This window comes from Apodemus sylvaticus, chromosome 15, assembly GCF_947179515.1.
Source record: "Apodemus sylvaticus chromosome 15, mApoSyl1.1, whole genome shotgun sequence".
NCBI classification, from domain to species: Eukaryota; Metazoa; Chordata; class Mammalia; order Rodentia; family Muridae; genus Apodemus; species Apodemus sylvaticus.
Genome location: NC_067486.1, coordinates 7,975,552 through 7,993,614, shown reverse-complemented (window position 1 = coordinate 7,993,614; position 18,063 = coordinate 7,975,552). Strand labels below are relative to the sequence as shown.

The window sequence follows — 18,063 nt, the reverse complement described above, 5'->3', positions numbered from 1 at the left end:
TAGAGGACAGCTGAGTGTGTGTGTAAGGGTTAGAGGACAGCTGAGTGCGTGTGTAAGGAAGGGTTAGAGGACAGCTGAGTGCGTGTGTAAGGGTTAGAGGACAGCTGAGTGTGTGTGTAAGGGTTAGAGGACAGCTGAGCGCGTGTGTAAGGAAGGGTTAGAGGACAACTGGGCACGTGTGTAAGGAAGGGTTAGAGGACAGCTGAGCACGTGTGTAAGGAAGGGTTAGAGGACAGTTGAGCACGTGTGTAAGGAAGGGTTACAGGACAGCTGAGCACGTGTGTAAGGAAGGGTTAGAGGACAGCTGAGTGTGTGTGTAAGGGTTAGAGGACAGCTGAGTGCGTGTGTAAGGAAGGGTTAGAGGACAGCTGAGCACGTGTGTAAGGAAGGGTTAGAGGACAGCTGAGTGTGTGTGTAAGGGTTAGAGGACAGCTGAGTGCGTGTGTAAGGGTTAGAGGACAGCTGAGTGCGTGTGTAAGGAAGGGTTAGAGGACAGCTGAGTGTGTGTGTAAGGGTTAGAGGACAGCTGAGCGCGTGTGTAAGGGTTAGAGGACAGCTGAGCGCGTGTGTAAGGGTTAGAGGACAGCTGAGCGCGTGTGTAAGGGTTAGAGGACAGCTGAGCGCGTGTGTAAGGGTTAGAGGACAGCTGGCCTTCCATTGTCTGAGCTCAGGTCCTCGGGCTTGACATCTGTGTCTCGCTGGCCTGCACTCTGATGTACACTGAAGTTCGGGAGTCACTGCTCTAGAGAGACCACCTAAACTACTAACAGGTGACATAATGGACACTCTGCTGGCTCCTAATACCGATGTGGCAGACCACAAAGCAAATTATGTCCCCTAAAGGGGACGGCAGACACGGTATGCCTATATAACCCAGGCTTAGAAATAACCCGGGGCTCAGGCAAGTGTCCAAATGGACTTTTCTAGCCACGATGACGAGTTCCTGTATCTTACACACCAGAAGTGCATATTCTGAATTAAACCTGGGTTCCTCATCCTCCCCACAGTAAACAGCACCTGTCTCCCTCGCCCTGTATACACCCAGGTTGTTACAGTGAGGCTCCGGTTTCATTATCTCCGCCTTTCTCCCAGTAATGGCTTCAGGCCAGGCCCTGACTTATCATGTTCCCCAAAGGCCTCTCTGCCTCCAGCCTCACCCTGTCTCCGTTCTCCCAACACATGCAGATATGGAGTGACCATCCTCGAGGGTCACCATACTCACTCTGCCCGCTGCGCCTTTCCTCTCAGGAGGAAACCCCATTTGAGCACTTGTGACAGGGTCTGTGTTCTGCTTGCTTAATCAATAAAAGCTTTCTTTACCCGTGAGTAACAGTGCCTGTGGACTTGAGTTCCACAAGCCATGTAAAGGTGTAACTGACTCCACAGAGCTGTCCTGTGCCCTCCATACACAGGATGTGGCATGAGTGTACCCTGGCACGCATCCCACATACACAAGGTGCCAGAGGGGCAGCCCAAATCCAGTGGTAATGGTTGCTAACTTCCCTTTGTTGTTTGGGTTTCCACTGATAGCTTCTTGTCTATCTTACAGCAATGTAATGTGCAGTTATAATGCAAATACACGCATTCCAGTTTTAATTTAGTGAGGCCTAAGTTCCTGCAGTGACTGATGTGCAGCCAGGGTGACCCCGGCTCCACCCGGTGCCTCTGACTAACAGCCTGATTCAAGGTGATACATGCATGGGCTTCTGATGATCCGAAACCAAGCTGAGGCTTCTGAACAGAGGGCTTAGGATAGGTTTCACTGCCAAAATGCCTAACTACACATCCAAGTCTCAATTCATTTGCAAACTGCTAGCCCAGGGTGTTTACTCCTGTTTAACAATGTGAATTCATTTTGATGTGTCCTGTCCTGTCTCCACTTCTCACCTACCTCTCATTGCTAACTTCCAAAAAATGCCTCAGATACTTCAAGCCGTTCTGTTTAATCTTAGCATTTATTTGTTTAGGTTTTTTTTTTTTTTTTTTTGCAAGGGGGGCGGTGTTGGGGACTAGAGACAAGGTTTCTCTGTGTAGCCTTAGCTCTTCTGGAACTGACTTTGTAGACCAGACTGGTCTCAAACTAAGAGATCCTCCTGTATCTGTCTCCCCAGTACTGGAATTAAAGGTGTGCGCCACCACTGCCCAGATGTTTACTTGTTTTTTTTAACATGTGTTTACATTTAACTGCATGCAGGTAGGACTAATGGCACTTTTGACTGTCTCGTCATGCTCCAGTTCTGAGTGTATCTGTCCCTTAGCTTTATAAGATTGAAGTGAGAATATCTTGTGTATGGATGAATACATCACCCGTCAATAAAAAACCTACACCCTACAGGAAAGGTTAGAAGTTGGGGCATCTGGTGGGCAGAAAGGATTCTGGGATAGAGTCAAGTGTGGGGGTCTTGCCCTTGGTATCTTCTGTTGTAAAGAGTGGTTTGAGATCTGCAGATTTATGCAAAATGCACAAATGACAAAGAATGCTGCTAAGACAGAAATGTTTTGAGTCACAGGAGGAAAGACCCTTAGGGAAGGAGAAAGGTGAAACAGAAGGGGAAGTGGAAGAATTATCTCCACAAGAGGAGGAGAAACTGGAAACGTAAGCCTGTTCCTGGTCTGCCTCTCCTCACCCCTTACTTCAGAGATCTCTCAATGCAACTCTTAGGACGCACGGAAGCCTGCAGAGTCAAGCCAGGAGCAGGCCTGTAATCCAACCATTCCAGAGGCGAAAGGAGGAGCAACACAGTCCAAGGCCTGCTTGGACTACAGCTCAGTTCGGGGCTGGACAGGTGAGAACAGAGCGGAGGATACAGCTCACGGCATACCTGGCCCTGTGACCAACGTACCACAAAAACAACCTGGCCATCATTCCTGGGGAAACCAGCGTCTGTCAGAAGGGACTCTGACAGTCAGTCAAGCCACAATCAAGCACGCAGCAACCTCAACTGCTCTAGGATTCTGTTGATTTTTGGAGAGAAAGGCTCTCAGAGGAAGCGGTCTGGAATAAGGGCAAACATTTCCTGCTATGTCCCATACTGCCTCCCCAGTTCAAAATAACTGGATCTGACTAGATGAAGAATCAGGATAGCTCAAGGCCATAGGACTTTGGAATATCAAAACTGGGACAGATTGTCTTGGTACATAAACATTGAGATGGCATATGCCCTCCTCCAGATGGATGTCCTGTCAAAACTGCGTCCTAGCATCCTGCCTTAATAAGCTTTTACAAGACACCAAAGGGCAAGTTCACATTTGGGATTCTTGGACTCTGAGTTCTGTGTGGGAGAGTGTATCAGGGTAGGACTCACTGCCTGCTCCTGGCCCTTTCTCTTTCTCTTACTCCTGGCTCTTTGTCACACTGAGAGGCCTGTGGCCAGCTCTGCTGTGTACCTTTAGTGACACTTTCTTTTGTCTATTTAGGCCCTGGAAACCATACAAGGCAATGATCACATCATTCATTTAGTGTTCTAGGGCAGGAGTTTTCAGCCTGCGGTTACGGATCAGTGGTAGAACCCACCGCTATACGTGCAAGGACCCAGCTATAACCCCCAGACAGACACCCAGCTCTGATAAGGGTGTACATCTGGAGACATTTTTTAGTTGTCACAAAATGGGACAACTTTCTTGGAGTTTAGGAGCAAAGGGAAGGTTGCTCTTTACATATAGTGAGAAGCAGGCGGGGATATTACTATATGTACTATATGTATTACTATATGTACATCCTATAATGTACAAGACAGCTGCCACAGATTACATAGCTGGAAATCCAACAGCACAAACACTATTAAATATTGACCATTAAAATTCTGAAATCCAATTCAGGTGGTGGTGGCACACGCCTGTAATCCCAGCACTCTGGGAGGCAGAGGCAGGCAGATTTCTGAGTTCGAGGCCAGCCTGGTTTACAGAGTGAGTTCCAGAACAGCCAGGGCTGCACAGAGAAACCCTGTCTCGAAAAAACCAAATCCAAAAAACTAAACAAACAAACAAACAAACAAACAAAACCCAAACTGAAATCCTGTTTTAGGAGGAGAGGTGAAGTTCTAGGTGGAGGTACCTTTTGGGACTTCATTTGGCAGATGCTGCCTGAGGAAGGGTACAAGATTTCTATTGCCCCACTGGGGACCCCACTGTGCAGGTCCTGGGAGGCTGTTCAACTCCTCTAATCCTGTGAAATGGGAAGCCCTTGCCTGACTCTCCAGCATCCAAACTAGAGACCACTACAGCTCTATTTGAGTGTTTTAAGAGTGGTAATCATTGTTTGAGGGAGGCCTTTTGTACCCATGGCCTGCTTTCTTGGCAGGTTAACAATGAACTGAAATCCAACTCTCTAACTTCCTGGAACCCAAAGAAAGTCTGGCTTTGGACAAAGGCCCTTTGGCTGGGATTTGTGCTTATGTAACTCTTCAGTATGTATGCAAGTTATCTGGAGAATACTAGTAAGAATAACATCACAATCACAGATAGAAAGATATGTCATCCTTTTACCTTACATAGACTTATTAAACAATGGTTTAATATAGTTTTAAGCATGAGCATTAAGGGGCAGGGTGTGGATCTGAAGGATGACAAGGCCTGCCTGGAGTGACTCATGGGAAAATGTGAACTGTGTATCTCTTTCAGAAGACGCATCAGGGCCGGCTGTGTGTCTGTTTCCTTCCGTTGGATGTGACCATCACTGCCTTTCGAGTAGTAGTTTGTGACTTGTACTCCCAGACCCTCACAGGATACGACCAACTAACATTCACCTGTGGTAGGAGGGAAAGCTCATGAGGCCCTACCCTCTCTGAAGGCATGCAAGTGGCTGGCAATTGCTGAGACGAGGTTCTCTGAGGTGTAGTGTCTAGGTCTGCCCAGGCTCCTGTAAGTTGCCCAAATAAACTTGTTTGTTCACCATACTGGACTTGGGCAGAAGTATTATTTCTTTGGTTTGTTAAGTACCTTTTCTATTTCTGGTATATAGAAATAAGACAGGAATAGTCATAGAGCAGAGGCCAGGGGTCTACAGAAATAAGTGTATCCCAGTGTGGCTGAATCAGCTTTTCCTCTTGTTTCTCTGGCCTGCAGTTAGGTTTCAATATTTTGCCATCCTCAGAAGTAAACCCTGCCTCCTGAGTGTCGCTTTGCGGTTGGATGCATGAGCTCTTGGGGGACCACAGCGATTTCATCCTTGAGACACAATTTTCTTTTTAGTTAAGAATTCCCTTTCTCAAGCTGGAGAGATGGCTCAGTGGTTAAAAGCACTGACTGCTCTTCCGGAGGTCCTGAATTCAAGACCCAGAACCACATGGTGACTCACAACCATCTGTAATGAGATCTGATGCCCTCTTCTGGTGTGTCTGGAGACAGATACGGTGTACTTATATTTAATAAATGAATAAATCATTAATAAAAAATTCCCTTTCTCTCTTATTGACACCCTTTCTTGGCTCCAGGGACTTCCCATTTATCTTTCTAGACATTTCTGAGAACTCAAGCCCTCTTTGTAGTTTGTACCCTTTACTCATTCCATTCCATTTTATACCATATTTTCCTTGAAACACTGTTTCACTCATTGCATGGAGGAATCACAAATGGCTTCAACAGGTATCCTGTTCTCCAGTGCATGACTTAGAGCCAGAGTAATGCATGGTGTGTCTGCGAACCACTTCAAACAGGCAGGAGAATACAGCATTTTCCTAAGCAAGTAACACCAGCTGGGGATGGTCGGGCAGACAAGCAATCCTAGTTACAGGGGATGCTGAGGCAGGAGGATCTTAAATTCAAGTTTAGTCCCTATCTCAAAAATTCAAAAAGAAAGCCGGCGAATGCCTCTAACCCCAGCAACTGAGAGGCAGGGGCTGGGAGATCTGTGAGTTCAAGGTTAGCCTGGTCTACATGAGTTCCATGATAGCCAAAGGTACACGGTGTGTTATCTTTAAAAGTGTGTGTGTGTGTGTGTGTGTGTGTGTGAGTCTAACTGGCAGAGCACTTGTTTGTCATGCGTGGGGGTCTAATCTCCAGCACTAGTACCAAAAATAAAAGTAAAGAATGCGTAAGAGACAGGGATGTGTCTGGAGATAGAACATGGGCTTTACAAAACATTTTAAACATCTTGAGAAAATAAAGCATGATATTACACTGGGTATCCATCTTTGCGCATCCCAACTTTCACACAGCAACTGCAGCGCGCTGTCCGAAGCCAGTCACAATCCGCTTTTCCAGACACAGTGGCTTCAGACCTTCCAGGCGCGCACATGGGCCTCGTAGTCTCGGTTTCCGCGGAGACCCCGCCAACGTCACAGAAGACAAGAGCGGCTTTCCCGCTCGAGAAGTTTCTCAGTCCGCACGCTCCAGAAGCCGGCGCTTCCCTCGGCCCCGCCCACAGCGTGCCCAGCGGCCGAGGAGATCCACGAAGGCCGCGGATAGCGATTGGTTCCGTGCCAAGGTGGGCGTGGCCAAGCTCAGGCCTATAAAAGCTCCGCGGCGCCAGCCTCTCGGTTTGCGTCGTTGTTTCCTGTGTTGACTTCTGTTGTCTTCTTCGTTCCTTGCTCTCCCAGGTCCCGAGGCCGCCGCGCGTCTGCCGGGGAAGCATGGCGATGAAGGCCGTGTGTGTGCTGAAGGGCGACGGTCCGGTGCACGGCACCATTCACTTCGAGCAGAAGGCAAGGCCCGGGGCACGGGGCGCAGGCCGCGGTGACGCGACGCACCTGTGCGGGAGCACGCCACGCCCCCGGCGCGGCCCGAGCCCGCTAAGTGCTGAGTCACCGCGGCCTCGGGCAGGGGCTGGGCGCGGGGAAGGGAGGCCGGGGCGCCGCGGGGCCTTCCGGGCGGGCTCCTCTCCGCGCCCTGGAGCGGCCAGGCCCGGCCGGCCCGAGAGAGCCGTCTTGGCATCCGCTATCCCTCTGGGGCTGCTGCTTTTCCGGCGTCCCTGACCCACGGGCTCAGAGCCCTGTGGCCACCGGCTGCGTTTGTTGTAGGAATATTTGAACCTGGTGGTGCCAGACCGGACTAACGCTGCAGAGCGCGTTGGTGGCATCTTAAAAAGCAAAGTCCTGGGCTGTTGTGTACTAGGCAGGGCCGTGCCGCAAGGGTGGAAAGAAAGAGATGGCCTGGACAGTGGGCCGTCGCTTTGCGCTCGAGAGCTCCAGAAGGCGACCCGACTGTGGGTGTTTTCCACGACAGCGAGTTTCTGAGCACATTTTTGAAAAGTACACAGAAATATGTTCGGAAATACTGTGATTCTGCAAAAACACATGCGTCACGGGGAAGAAATGTGTGGTAATGTGGTGTCCAGAGCGTTAGGGAGGGTGCTATTGTACTTACCTTAATCCGGAGAGGATATTTGATAGATGACCGTTATGTGCTCTCTAAAGTGGTTTACATACATGCGGGAAGACAAATAGTGGATACAAGTTTCCTTTATGAGAACTGCTAACAGGAATTTAGATTTTTTTCGTAACTAGTCTCAGTTTTCAGCAGTTTCTTGGCATTTAAATGTGTTGTGATGTTTTCCCGTGTAAGTTTTTTGGCTTTGGCTTTTTTTCCTCCCCACATAATTCCCTGTGACTAGCTGGGTTTACCCCCGTGTCTATGTTTCTGTCATCTTCCACCTTGCCAGAGCAGCCTGCAGGATTCGTTTGTGACGCTAGTGCCCTTTGTACCCGATAAAACCGTAGTTCAACATTCCAGATTGGGAGTTGCAACTTGGCTATCAAAGCTGTTTGATTTAACCTGTTGCAAACTTTTCAAAATCAGATTTTTCTCTACCCAAAGTTCATATTCCCTTACTCTGTTGAAAAAGTTGGAGATTAAAAACTAAAAAGAAAGGTCTCAGCATGAGTGTTTTTGCTTGTTGCTTTTACATTGTCTCCCTGTTGCTACAATTTCTGGAGCAATACTAATTTGAATTTTGGATGTTCTTTTCTTTTTTTGTTAAGTGACAAACTCTAGATTTGGATACCTGATGAGGTTTTTGTTGTTGTTTTTAAGAGTTCTGATCACCAAGGGCAGAGAAGAACATCCTGGCTTCCTTTTTTATTTATTTTTTTAAGATTTATTTTTATTATATGTAAGTACACTGTAGCTGTCTTCAGACACACCAGAAGAGGGCATCCTATTTCATTACAGATGGTTGCGAGCCACCATGTGGTTGCTGGGATTTGAACTCAGGACCTCCGGAAGAGTCAGTGCTCTTAACCGCTGAGCCATCTCTCCGCCCCCCCCCCCCCTTTTTTTTTTTTTTATAAAGTAACTCTGGTTAGACCCAAATGGATCTTCACAGGCAGTAGGACAGAGTTATTTCCTGGCTACTAAATAAAAATATGGAAAATGATAAACATCACTGAATGCGGAGTGGAGAACAGGGTTCTGGGGCAGCCAGTGCTCTGTAAGAGTCAAGCCTGACACTCAGTAGCCCCCTTTTGTTGTTCCACTAGGTGCTTTTTAAATGCTGTTCAGTCCACGTGCCTGCACACCTAGCGTCTGTCAGCAAGTGTTAAGAGAACAGGGAGAGGCCTAGAGCTGAGCAACTAGAGAGTCACCTGTAGGAAATGGACATAGTATACTTGGGTCTGGACACAGTTTTATTATTCACTGTTTTGTTTTGTTTTGTTTTTTTGACTTGTGTGCCTTTTCTTTTATTGTGAATGGTAAAGGTGTAAACTAGCAACTGCCTTGGTTCAGAAGTATTTACACTCAAACTTGATGTCTTAATTTTTGTATTTTTTTAAATAAAGGCAAGCGGTGAACCAGTTGTGGTGTCAGGACAAATTCAAGGATTAACTGAAGGCGAGCATGGGTTCCACGTCCATCAGTATGGGGACAACACACAAGGTAGGTCTTAGGCTGGCTAGTGACCATCTGGCGGTACCTGGCTGGCCAGTGAGGTAAATGGACCGAGTCAGGACCCAATTACTAACCATTTAAAATCATCAATAACTACTTAGGTCAACTTTGGAAAGTAGCCATAAAAGTATTTTATTTAGTATCAAGTATTGCTTGATTCCTTAAGTGTGAGAAGGTAAAGGAGGTGATTTTTCTTAATTGTAATTATAGCTTGACTTTAAAATACAAAAACAACAAACACCTTGCTTATTTTGGGTAATCCTTTAGGTGTTTGGAAATGGGGGTTGAGGGTGGGTGGTTTAGGCACAGTGTCTAGGGACAGCCATGCCTCAGCATGAGAGGCATAGTGGGACAGAAGTGACAAAAACTGAAGATTCAATATAAATGCTTAGAGAAAGATTTCTCTATTTAGGATCAGAATCAAATCAGCAAAAAGCAGTGGCTTAAATTTCATTTAGTGAACTTTTATCATATTGGAGTAATGAAGAGAATTTGTTTACAATCTCTTAAGAGCCTCATTCCTGTTGCTAGAGCCTTTTCTTCCTTTCCTTCTCCCCTGCTTTCCTCCCCCTCCACATAGTTCACGTTGGCCTAGAATTTGTGCTGGAGACCATTTAGTCTTAAGTGTGCTGGGTCAAAGGCATGTACCATCAACCTGTGTGTAATGTGCCAAATAGTTTGTTCTACAGTTACTGATGATTAGGTTTGACCCATTTTGATAATTACTAAAGTTACCCCAAGTTGCTTTGCCCCTGGCCTGGTAGCTTTGATTTGTTAAGCTCCTTCCAGAATCCTGCCCTGTACCTATTCCCTTGGTCTGCGTAGAAGTTGTAAACAATGGAAAGTCCTACATATGAAAAGACTTCTTGCATTGTTGAGATGTCTCTTGTGACTGACATCCTTTAGCCTACATGAGTAGTGCTGGTTACACCTCCCGGAGTTGAGAAGGCCAGCACCTTGGCCCTTGGGAATAATCCATCTAACAGTCTGCCTGCCCCAAGTACAAGCCAGACAGGTGAGCTGTTTGCTGGCATATGGTCTTAAAAGAGATTTTTATCATGAAGGTATGCTCCCTTCTTAAAAGTCAAGATCTTTAAATGTGGGACCTTAACTTTAGAAGTGCCATTGAGGATCACATCTGTTCCAGTTTCAAGGAAGGAACCAGAAGGAACCATGCTGTAATACTGCATGGCCCTAACACTTGGAAGACTAAAGTGGGAGGGAGGGAGGGAGGGTCATAGGGTGCAGATATCCTGAGCTGTAGTAGTGAGACCCTGTCTCAAAACTCAAAAACAAAAAGGAAAATGTGACAGTCTAGAGAAAAAAGGTAGCTTGAGAATGTAAGGCTATACAGCCCAGCTATTTATACCTGGTGTGTGCTGCTTCATGTTTTTACTGCTCCAGCACATATCAGGTCCATGTTTGCTGTGTTGGAAATTGTAAGAATGCCTATGTTGTTACATACAGGGGTTTACTTCATAATCTGACTGCTGGTTTCTGGTAAATAGGCTGTACCAGTGCAGGACCTCATTTTAATCCTCACTCTAAGAAACATGGCGGTCCAGCGGATGAAGAGAGGTGAGCGGCATGTATGCATGGTGGTAGAGAGGGTATGTGCAGGACACCTGTAAGACAGAACTGTGTGGTCTCCCTACTTCCGCTTTTGTATTTGTCTCCATTCACCCAGCTCCCACATCCCCAAGTGCTAGGATAGTTTATATTGGGTAAGGAGCTGACACATGTGGACTCTTTAAAGTGATTTGGTTTTGTAGCATTTATTGAAGATGAACTAATACAAGTGCCAAAAGGAACCAATACAGAAAGTATCATGGATAACAGTACGGTTAATCACTAGCAAAGTAAATAATTGTATAATAGAATACTAATGCAGATAATGAAAACTAGTTGAGACTCCATTTGTGTGTGAAACCTTAGGAAAGTTAGAAATTTAAAGAAGGGCTAATTTGTTTTTAGTGGGGGCCTGGGAGCAAACCTTTGCTAACTCAGGAGCTGACATCCTTTGCTAAAGTCCCAGACCATGACTCTTCTCAGAGCGTTATCTTTAAAATAGAAGAGCTGTGTGTCAAGGTATCCTAGCTATCTGTGTTGAACTTTGTTTCCAGACCTTTGCCAGTCTGGAAAAGCCATCGGAGTTGATAGTGTGTGTGCACTTTTTCATCCACTCATGTATCTGACTTAGTCAGATGTTAATTTAGCTGTTGAACTCTATTGATGTGAAGTAGACAGACATCATTGCTTATCCACCTGATGCTGTTTTAATGTTAGGCATGTTGGAGACCTGGGCAATGTGACTGCTGGAAAGGATGGGGTGGCCAATGTGTCCATTGAAGATCGTGTGATCTCACTCTCAGGAGAGCATTCCATCATTGGCCGTACAATGGTGGTAAGTTTTCATTTAAGGAGATAATAGGATTTCTTCTAACATAGTTATGTACCTTTCCATGACTTCATGGTGGTTAAACTAGTTTCTAAAGAAGCGCATAAACGGTTAAGAATTCAAAATAGGAAAAAAGTTCTTTTATTGGATGTGATAGTGAAGAATTAATTTGCCTAGGTCAGTTAAGAACACTGTTCTGCTGAAACGCGGTAGAAACCAGGGTACATTTGATCAGACTGGATCTGAATTGAGGATACAATAGTCTTAGTCTAAAACAGCCAGATTTTCTTGCCATGATTGCCCCCCCTCACAGTTTAACATTTCGTTGAGTCTAAAATCTGCGATGGATGTCAGTATTCAAGTCTGTAGGTTATCGCTTGGTTACCATATGGGAGCCGTCTTCCCAAGTTACCCTCGGGAGATGAATCTGGTTCATGCAGAACACCAAGTAGTAAAGGCTCTTGCCCACCTCGGGCAGCTAACTTTTCAGTAGGCACTTCCTTTCAGTTGACCCTTTATCCTTAGAATTTTCTTCAGCCCTATTGGTGAAGCAGAACAATCATTCATAAATGTTCTAAAAATAAAATTTAAAATCTTGTTGCTAAGTAAAGATATTTAGATTTGCCTCTTATGTGTAGTATTTCATCTAGAAATAGCCACTAGCAAGGAAAATGTAAGAATGGGTAACTGTATAGTGGGGATATGGGGGAGGGGCTAAGATCTGCATGTGCCTGGTAGTTACTTGAGTCCTTAGTATTTCATCTAGAAATAGCCACTAGCAAGGAAAAACTCAGTAGTCTGCTCTTAACTGCTAGTATAAAAATGAGCTTATTTACATAGATTTGAACATTTTCTAACGTAAGTGGTCCTCTTAAGTCTGCAGTATTGCTGGGAAGAAGTGCTAATTATATGATCGCCCAAACCTAAATGTTCTTAATTCTTTTCAAAGGTCCATGAGAAACAAGACGACTTGGGCAAAGGTGGAAATGAAGAAAGTACAAAGACTGGAAATGCTGGAAGCCGCTTGGCTTGTGGTGTGATTGGGATTGCCCAGTAAACATTCCCTATGTGCTCTGAGTTTCCAGCTCATCTTCTATCCTGCTCAACTGTAGAAAAAAATCAAACATTAAACTGTAATATTAACAGATGTAACTGTGTGACTCCTTTGACTGCGCTAAGGACTTACAGTGACAACTGATTGAGGATGCATGGAGGATGTATGTGTCTAACTTACTGAATGTGTACAATTCACTGAATTTAATCTGTTTCTGTGCCTTTCTGTATTTTGCTTGACTACAACGGGTGTTCAGCTGAAATTCTCATTCCACCCTGTGAGTAAGCATCACATGTAGCACTTACTTTGAGCCTATTACTGTATACAAAGAGAAATTCTAAGTTAGCTGTACATGAAGCATCACCAACAGACTCAATGATGTTAGCAGACTCTTATAGCACTTCATTTTGAAAGTGTTTTATGTGACACAATCAAAATCATGGGTGGTACCCCAAACCAAATTGGAGGAGAAAAATTTCTGTCCTTTGTTATCAGAGAAATTCCTGAAAGCTCTCTTCGGGATTCAGAGTGCTTAAACTTATATTTTAAAATTGTATTAGTATTAGATGTCATGATTTAAGAAAAAGTTGTTCAGTAAATGTGTATCAAACTCATAAACTGGAAACATGTAGCCTCAGGTAGCCAAGTTTGATACCTCCTCTACTTGGCCAGTGTTTTTTTAATGTTGGCACTCAGGAAAAACACAATAGTAATGGGAGATGAAACCAAGCTTGACTGGAGGTTCTGGCTAAATCTACTTTTACAGCCCCAGTTAATGAAAGTGAGTGCATTAATATATACATGCCCAAGAAAGAGTGCCTTTTAAAGAAAATAATAGGCTTGTGACTATCTGGAATAGTTCAATTGAAATATTTGTGACAAATTGGGTATAAGGCATGTTCCTCATTGATAATCAAATTTTCAAATACAAGTCACCTAAGAAGAGACAGCTAAAATGGAAAAGGAAATAACTTGGTGTTTCCAAGCTTAAAATTGTTAAGTTTATATTTCTGGAGAGATGGCTCAGAGGTTAAGAGCACAGACTGCTCTTCTAGAGGTCCTGAGTTCAATTCCCAGCAACCACATGGTGGCTCACAACAGTCTGTAATGGGATCTAATGCCCTCTTCTGGTGTGTGTGAGGATGGTGAAGGTATACTCACATAAACTAAATCTTCAAAATAAAAAAGATTGTTCATAAGGAGTGCATGTGTAGGTAGTTGAAGTTTTAGGTAAATCCTATGTAACTGATTTCCTTAATGTAGTTTTGATGTGGGTGGGGATGTCTCAATGCAGACTAACTTGGAAGCACCTGGTGTAATCACAAACTAGTTGGTACTGTTTAGTGGCTCATCTCTCAGTATTTTTAATTGGAAATACAATCTGCAAGTCTGTCCTTGGAATCTGGCATTAGATAGGTGCATATTTTCCTCCCAGAAATATTCTAATAAGGAATTAAAGGCCTAAGTAGGGTCACCAGAAAACCAAAACCTGGCATAGCTACATACACATTTCTTTCCATCACTAGTAAGATTTTGATTTAAATGTCAAGTTGGATCATACAGAAAGGAACTTATCAGACCCTAAAGCTAAGTTAGTTTGATAATTTTTTTGTTTAACCTAGCACCTTGTAGTTTAAAATCACATTTTTAGGGTGTGTGCAATAAGAGGAAAACAAGTTCATGTTCTTCCATCTGTTTTGTCCCTGGGATCAAACAGGCCATCACGATTGGCAGTATCTTTATAGGCCAAATCATCTTGTTTTTTATTGTAATTTGATGAGAATTTCCAGACTAAATAAGAGGTCCTTGACCTGGGGGTTGTCCTTTGGCGTTGTTTATCATATATTCTGCCTATCAGATATCTATATTACAATTCATGACAGTATCCAAAATTAGTTATAAAATAGCAACAAAATACTTTAATAGTTGGGGGTCAGCACAACATGAACTATTTTAGAGGGTCACAGCATTAGGAAGGTTGAGAACTACTACTGTAAATAAATACCTAACATTAAGTCCCTGACTCTAGATAACACCTACCACCTCCACCTTTCTTTTTGGTTTTTGGAGACATAGAGCTTCTCTGTGTATAGCTTTGGCTGTCCTGGAATTCACTCTGTAGACCAGGCTGGCCTTGAACTTTCAAGAGACCCACTTGCATCTACCTCCTAAGGGCTGGGATTAAAGGTATGTGTCACCACTGACTGGCAAAAATCATTTGGGTAAACTTTTTTGGTTTCTTGAGATAGGGTTTGTGTAGTCCTGGCTGTCCTGAACTTGCTCTGTGACCAGGCTGGTCTTGAATTCAGAGACCTACCTGCCTTTGCCATTGCTGGGATTAAAGGTGTGCACTACCACCCACTGGGCTTGGACAACACATTTTATGTCGGTGTTTTGCAATACTATTAGAGTCTTGGTTTGGCTTCAGATGTAGTAGCAAAGGTTCAGTGTACTTCTTGGACTATTGAAGATGGTAAAGACAACAGGCAAAGCTTACAAGAAATGCTGTACTGTACTTAGTCTATAAAAGGTTTCTGGTTGCATATGTTAACATTGACCTCTTTTTATACCTTGGAAATTCCAATGGGATGATTATAAACAACACATTCAACCTTCTAAATAAGTAATGCCCAAGCAACTAGGTAATTTGTAGTATAATCTATAATGTATAATGTTGGGAATCCAATTATTTCCCCTAACAAATCTCTCACAAATTAGGGCAACATTACCACAAAGCTAACAGGAAGAAAACTGTCCTGCAAACACAAATTTCTTAGTTGAACATTAAGACCACTAAGCTTTACCTTAAGATCAAATACTAAAAGTCAAAAGAATAAAAACTCCAAGTATTGGCAAATACTACATAAGTGTCTTTTTATCCCATCAAAGAAGTCTAACTTAAGACTCCAACAATTATTAACAGCTCAATCTTTGATGGCTAACATCCATCTTAATGCAGTGTATGAAGAATAGCACACGTTAAAGTTTGTTACGAAAATAGAGTTTATTAAAAACATCCCTATTGTTTGAGGAGCTTTTCACCGTTACCTTGTCTTAAATTAAAAAAAAAAATAGAGAGCACTTCTAATTAGGATTTGTAAACTTTTAAAAGTCAAAACTTTTAAAAAGTTACAGCAAAAAAAAGGGTAATATATCTTCAGTATTTTTTGTTATTTTGTGGCTATTTTTAAATAGAAGGAAAGCAATCAAATTGCTTACAATCCCCACCAACTACTGTGGGGTGATGTAGCAGGAGCGAATATTATACAGCATCTGTACACCTCATGTTCTACACCCCAGTGTCACTGTCACATTCTGTCAAATCCAGTCTCTAGCGAGGAGCCTCTGCTGCTGAGCCAGAATCCTTCTCGGCTTCAACGGATGAGGTAGCCTCAGCAGGTGACTCTTCGGGTTTTACCACCGTGGCCATGGCCTCCCCCTTATTAAGTTCTGAATCAGTGTCTATGTTTCCCACTTGGCTAAGGGGAGGTTCGACAGCTTTGTTACCACCTGCCCTGTCTGCCACCTCGTGCTTCTCCTTTCCTCGATTTTCTTCCTTCTCTCTACGGGAGTCTCTATCTCTAGAATCCCTGTCCCTGTCCCGATGCCCACTAGAGCGTCTACTTCTCTCTTCCAAGTCTCTGTGCCTGTCCCGGTCAGGGCTCCTTCTTCCCCACTCTCTCCTTTCACGGTTACTATTATCTCTATCGTCATTACGGCTCCCATATCGTTCCCGGTCATTTTCCACCCTACTTCCAAAAGATCTTCTTCCAAACCTTTCTTGGTCTCTACCTGAGTTGAACTGCTGCCTGTTATCATTTCTAAACTGCTGTGGCTGCTGCTGAGCTGGCGCTGGCTGCTGTGATGGTGCTGGTTGCTGTGACTGTGACTGCTGTGGTGGTGGCTGCTGCTGCTGCGGTGGCGGCGGTGGCTGCTGCTGTTGCTGCTGTGGTTGTTGCTGCCTTCCATCTCTGTCTTCTGATCCTCCTGGGCCCGGCCCTGGGCCCCCAAGCCCTGGCATCCCACCAGGCCTAACAAAGGGGCCATGTGGTGGAAAAGGCCCTTTCATTCCATGAGGTGGGGGCATTGCAAAGCCTCCTGGTCCTGGTGGCGGACCCCTGTGCATCATGTGAGGTGGCATGGGCCGAGGTGGCATCATAGGGAACCGTTGCAAATGTGGTGGAGGCATCCCTGGGGGGCGCTGGAGTGGGATCAGGCCAGGTCTGGCACCAAGCAGACCAGTAGAAGGGGCCTGGAGCCCAATTACAGGACCGGGTGCAACTCCTTGAGTGCCTGAAAAAGAACCAAAATGAAAAATGTAAATGTAGTCTACTTTTAGCTGTCTCTGTGGACTTGGAAAGAACAAAATTCAGTCCTAAGTCAATTTCACTCTGAATTTGTGCTGACCTAACCCTACGTTAGCCAGTAACTAAGGATCATCACTTAGGCAACCATTACAGGCAAAGAATGAAAAATACTGAGAGACAATTGTGACCTTGCAATGCCTATCAGCTGTCTTCTCTAGCAGCCCCCTCAGACGCTGTTTCACCAACACGTAAGACATCTAAGAATGTCTCACTGTGCTATGTTCAGAGATAAGGCCTGCATTCAGTGTCAGCTATGTAAGACGGCAGGATATCCAGTGTTCTCTCAGCCCAAGGTCAAAATCTTAATGTGACATGTCTTAATGCACCTACCTGTAAAGAGGCCAGTGACTTAAAGCATCTAGCCAAGATGTCCTGTTAGACTGCTCCATGCAGTTATTATGCAATATGCACCATCAAACTAGAAAATATGGCAGCCCATACACACACAAAGCCAATTTTTTCTTTGTTTTCTAAGCACTGTGGAAAGTGTAATCCATTAGGTCAACAAGGCTGCTGGGTCCCGTGGGTTCCTCAGGCACACAGCTCCTCTCCTTCCAAAGGCAGTTAAGACTGACAAACTGGCACTGCTTGTAAAGTCACATTTGCTCACTGCATTTAGTTCTGGTCTGCAGGAGAGCCTGCTTGTTCTGGCTCAAGAACTACATGAGCTCAACATCCAGCACTTGCAGCAGCAGGGTGAAGGAAGGATTTGTTTTGGTCCTGATCAGTAGGCATTAAATTTCTCTCTCCAAATACAAAGAACAAATGGCACTGTGATCAAAAGCCCAAGTCTGACAAAATAAAGGTCCGGAGAGGAAAGAGTTATAGTCACACCTTTGCCCATGTGCCACAGCAAAGTCTGAGAAAGTTACAGTTTATGACCACTAGCTGACAACGGTCATAAGTGCCTGTATGACAGAAACATATTGTAATTTTAGGTTTACAAGTTGAGCCAACTTACATCTAACCATTGTGGAAAATTAGTAAAGTCAGTCCTATAAGTTCCTGCATTTTCTGTATGGACAGTCAGTACTAAGGGTGAACCAGAATTCCCATTCTAGTTTTGCCTTGTCATAATGTATGAGCCAGACATACATTTATTGATACATTTAGCTAGACTAAATCACTCAATGTCTGAAACACCAGCTTACAATTCTGTAGCCTCAGAGACCCAGAGCCACAGTCTTTACTTAAGCAACCAAGTCCCAGGCGTGTGCGAGGAATGACTTCTGGCGTCTACCCAAGAACTCCAAGGAGGGGAAAGTGTCACCTGCCACTTTCAATGGTCAACTCAGCACCTGCACAGGTAACTGTGGACAGTATCACCCCATGTACTGTTTAGAAAGGTGATATTCTAGGACTGAGCAGAACATTTTAAAATACAGTATCAATTCCGCTTTAAAGCCATTTAGTAGCTGAGA

The 18,063-nt window shown here is 44.4% G+C and overlaps 2 protein-coding genes across 8 annotated transcripts in view; one reads left to right on the top strand and one right to left on the bottom strand.

Moving 5' to 3' along the window:
• The first annotated feature begins 6,468 nt into the window (after positions 1 to 6,468).
• Sod1 (superoxide dismutase 1) lies at positions 6,469 to 12,368 on the top strand. Its single transcript, XM_052158946.1, has 5 exons — positions 6,469 to 6,646; positions 8,720 to 8,811; positions 10,332 to 10,401; positions 11,110 to 11,227; positions 12,171 to 12,368. Exons 1-5 carry the CDS (start codon positions 6,570 to 6,572, stop codon positions 12,276 to 12,278), a joined length of 465 nt encoding a protein of 154 aa, XP_052014906.1. The 5' UTR covers positions 6,469 to 6,569; the 3' UTR covers positions 12,279 to 12,368.
• Positions 12,369 to 15,259: 2,891 nt separating this feature from the next.
• Scaf4 (SR-related CTD associated factor 4) overlaps positions 15,260 to 18,063 on the bottom strand; it is a 57,555-nt gene continuing 54,751 nt past the window's right edge. For all 7 annotated transcript variants that reach the window (XM_052158938.1, XM_052158940.1, XM_052158939.1 and 4 more), the window contains one exon: positions 15,260 to 16,568. In XM_052158938.1, the coding sequence (XP_052014898.1) occupies positions 15,607 to 16,568 (962 nt within the window). In that variant the 3' untranslated portion in view covers positions 15,260 to 15,606. The remainder of the gene's footprint in view (positions 16,569 to 18,063) is intronic.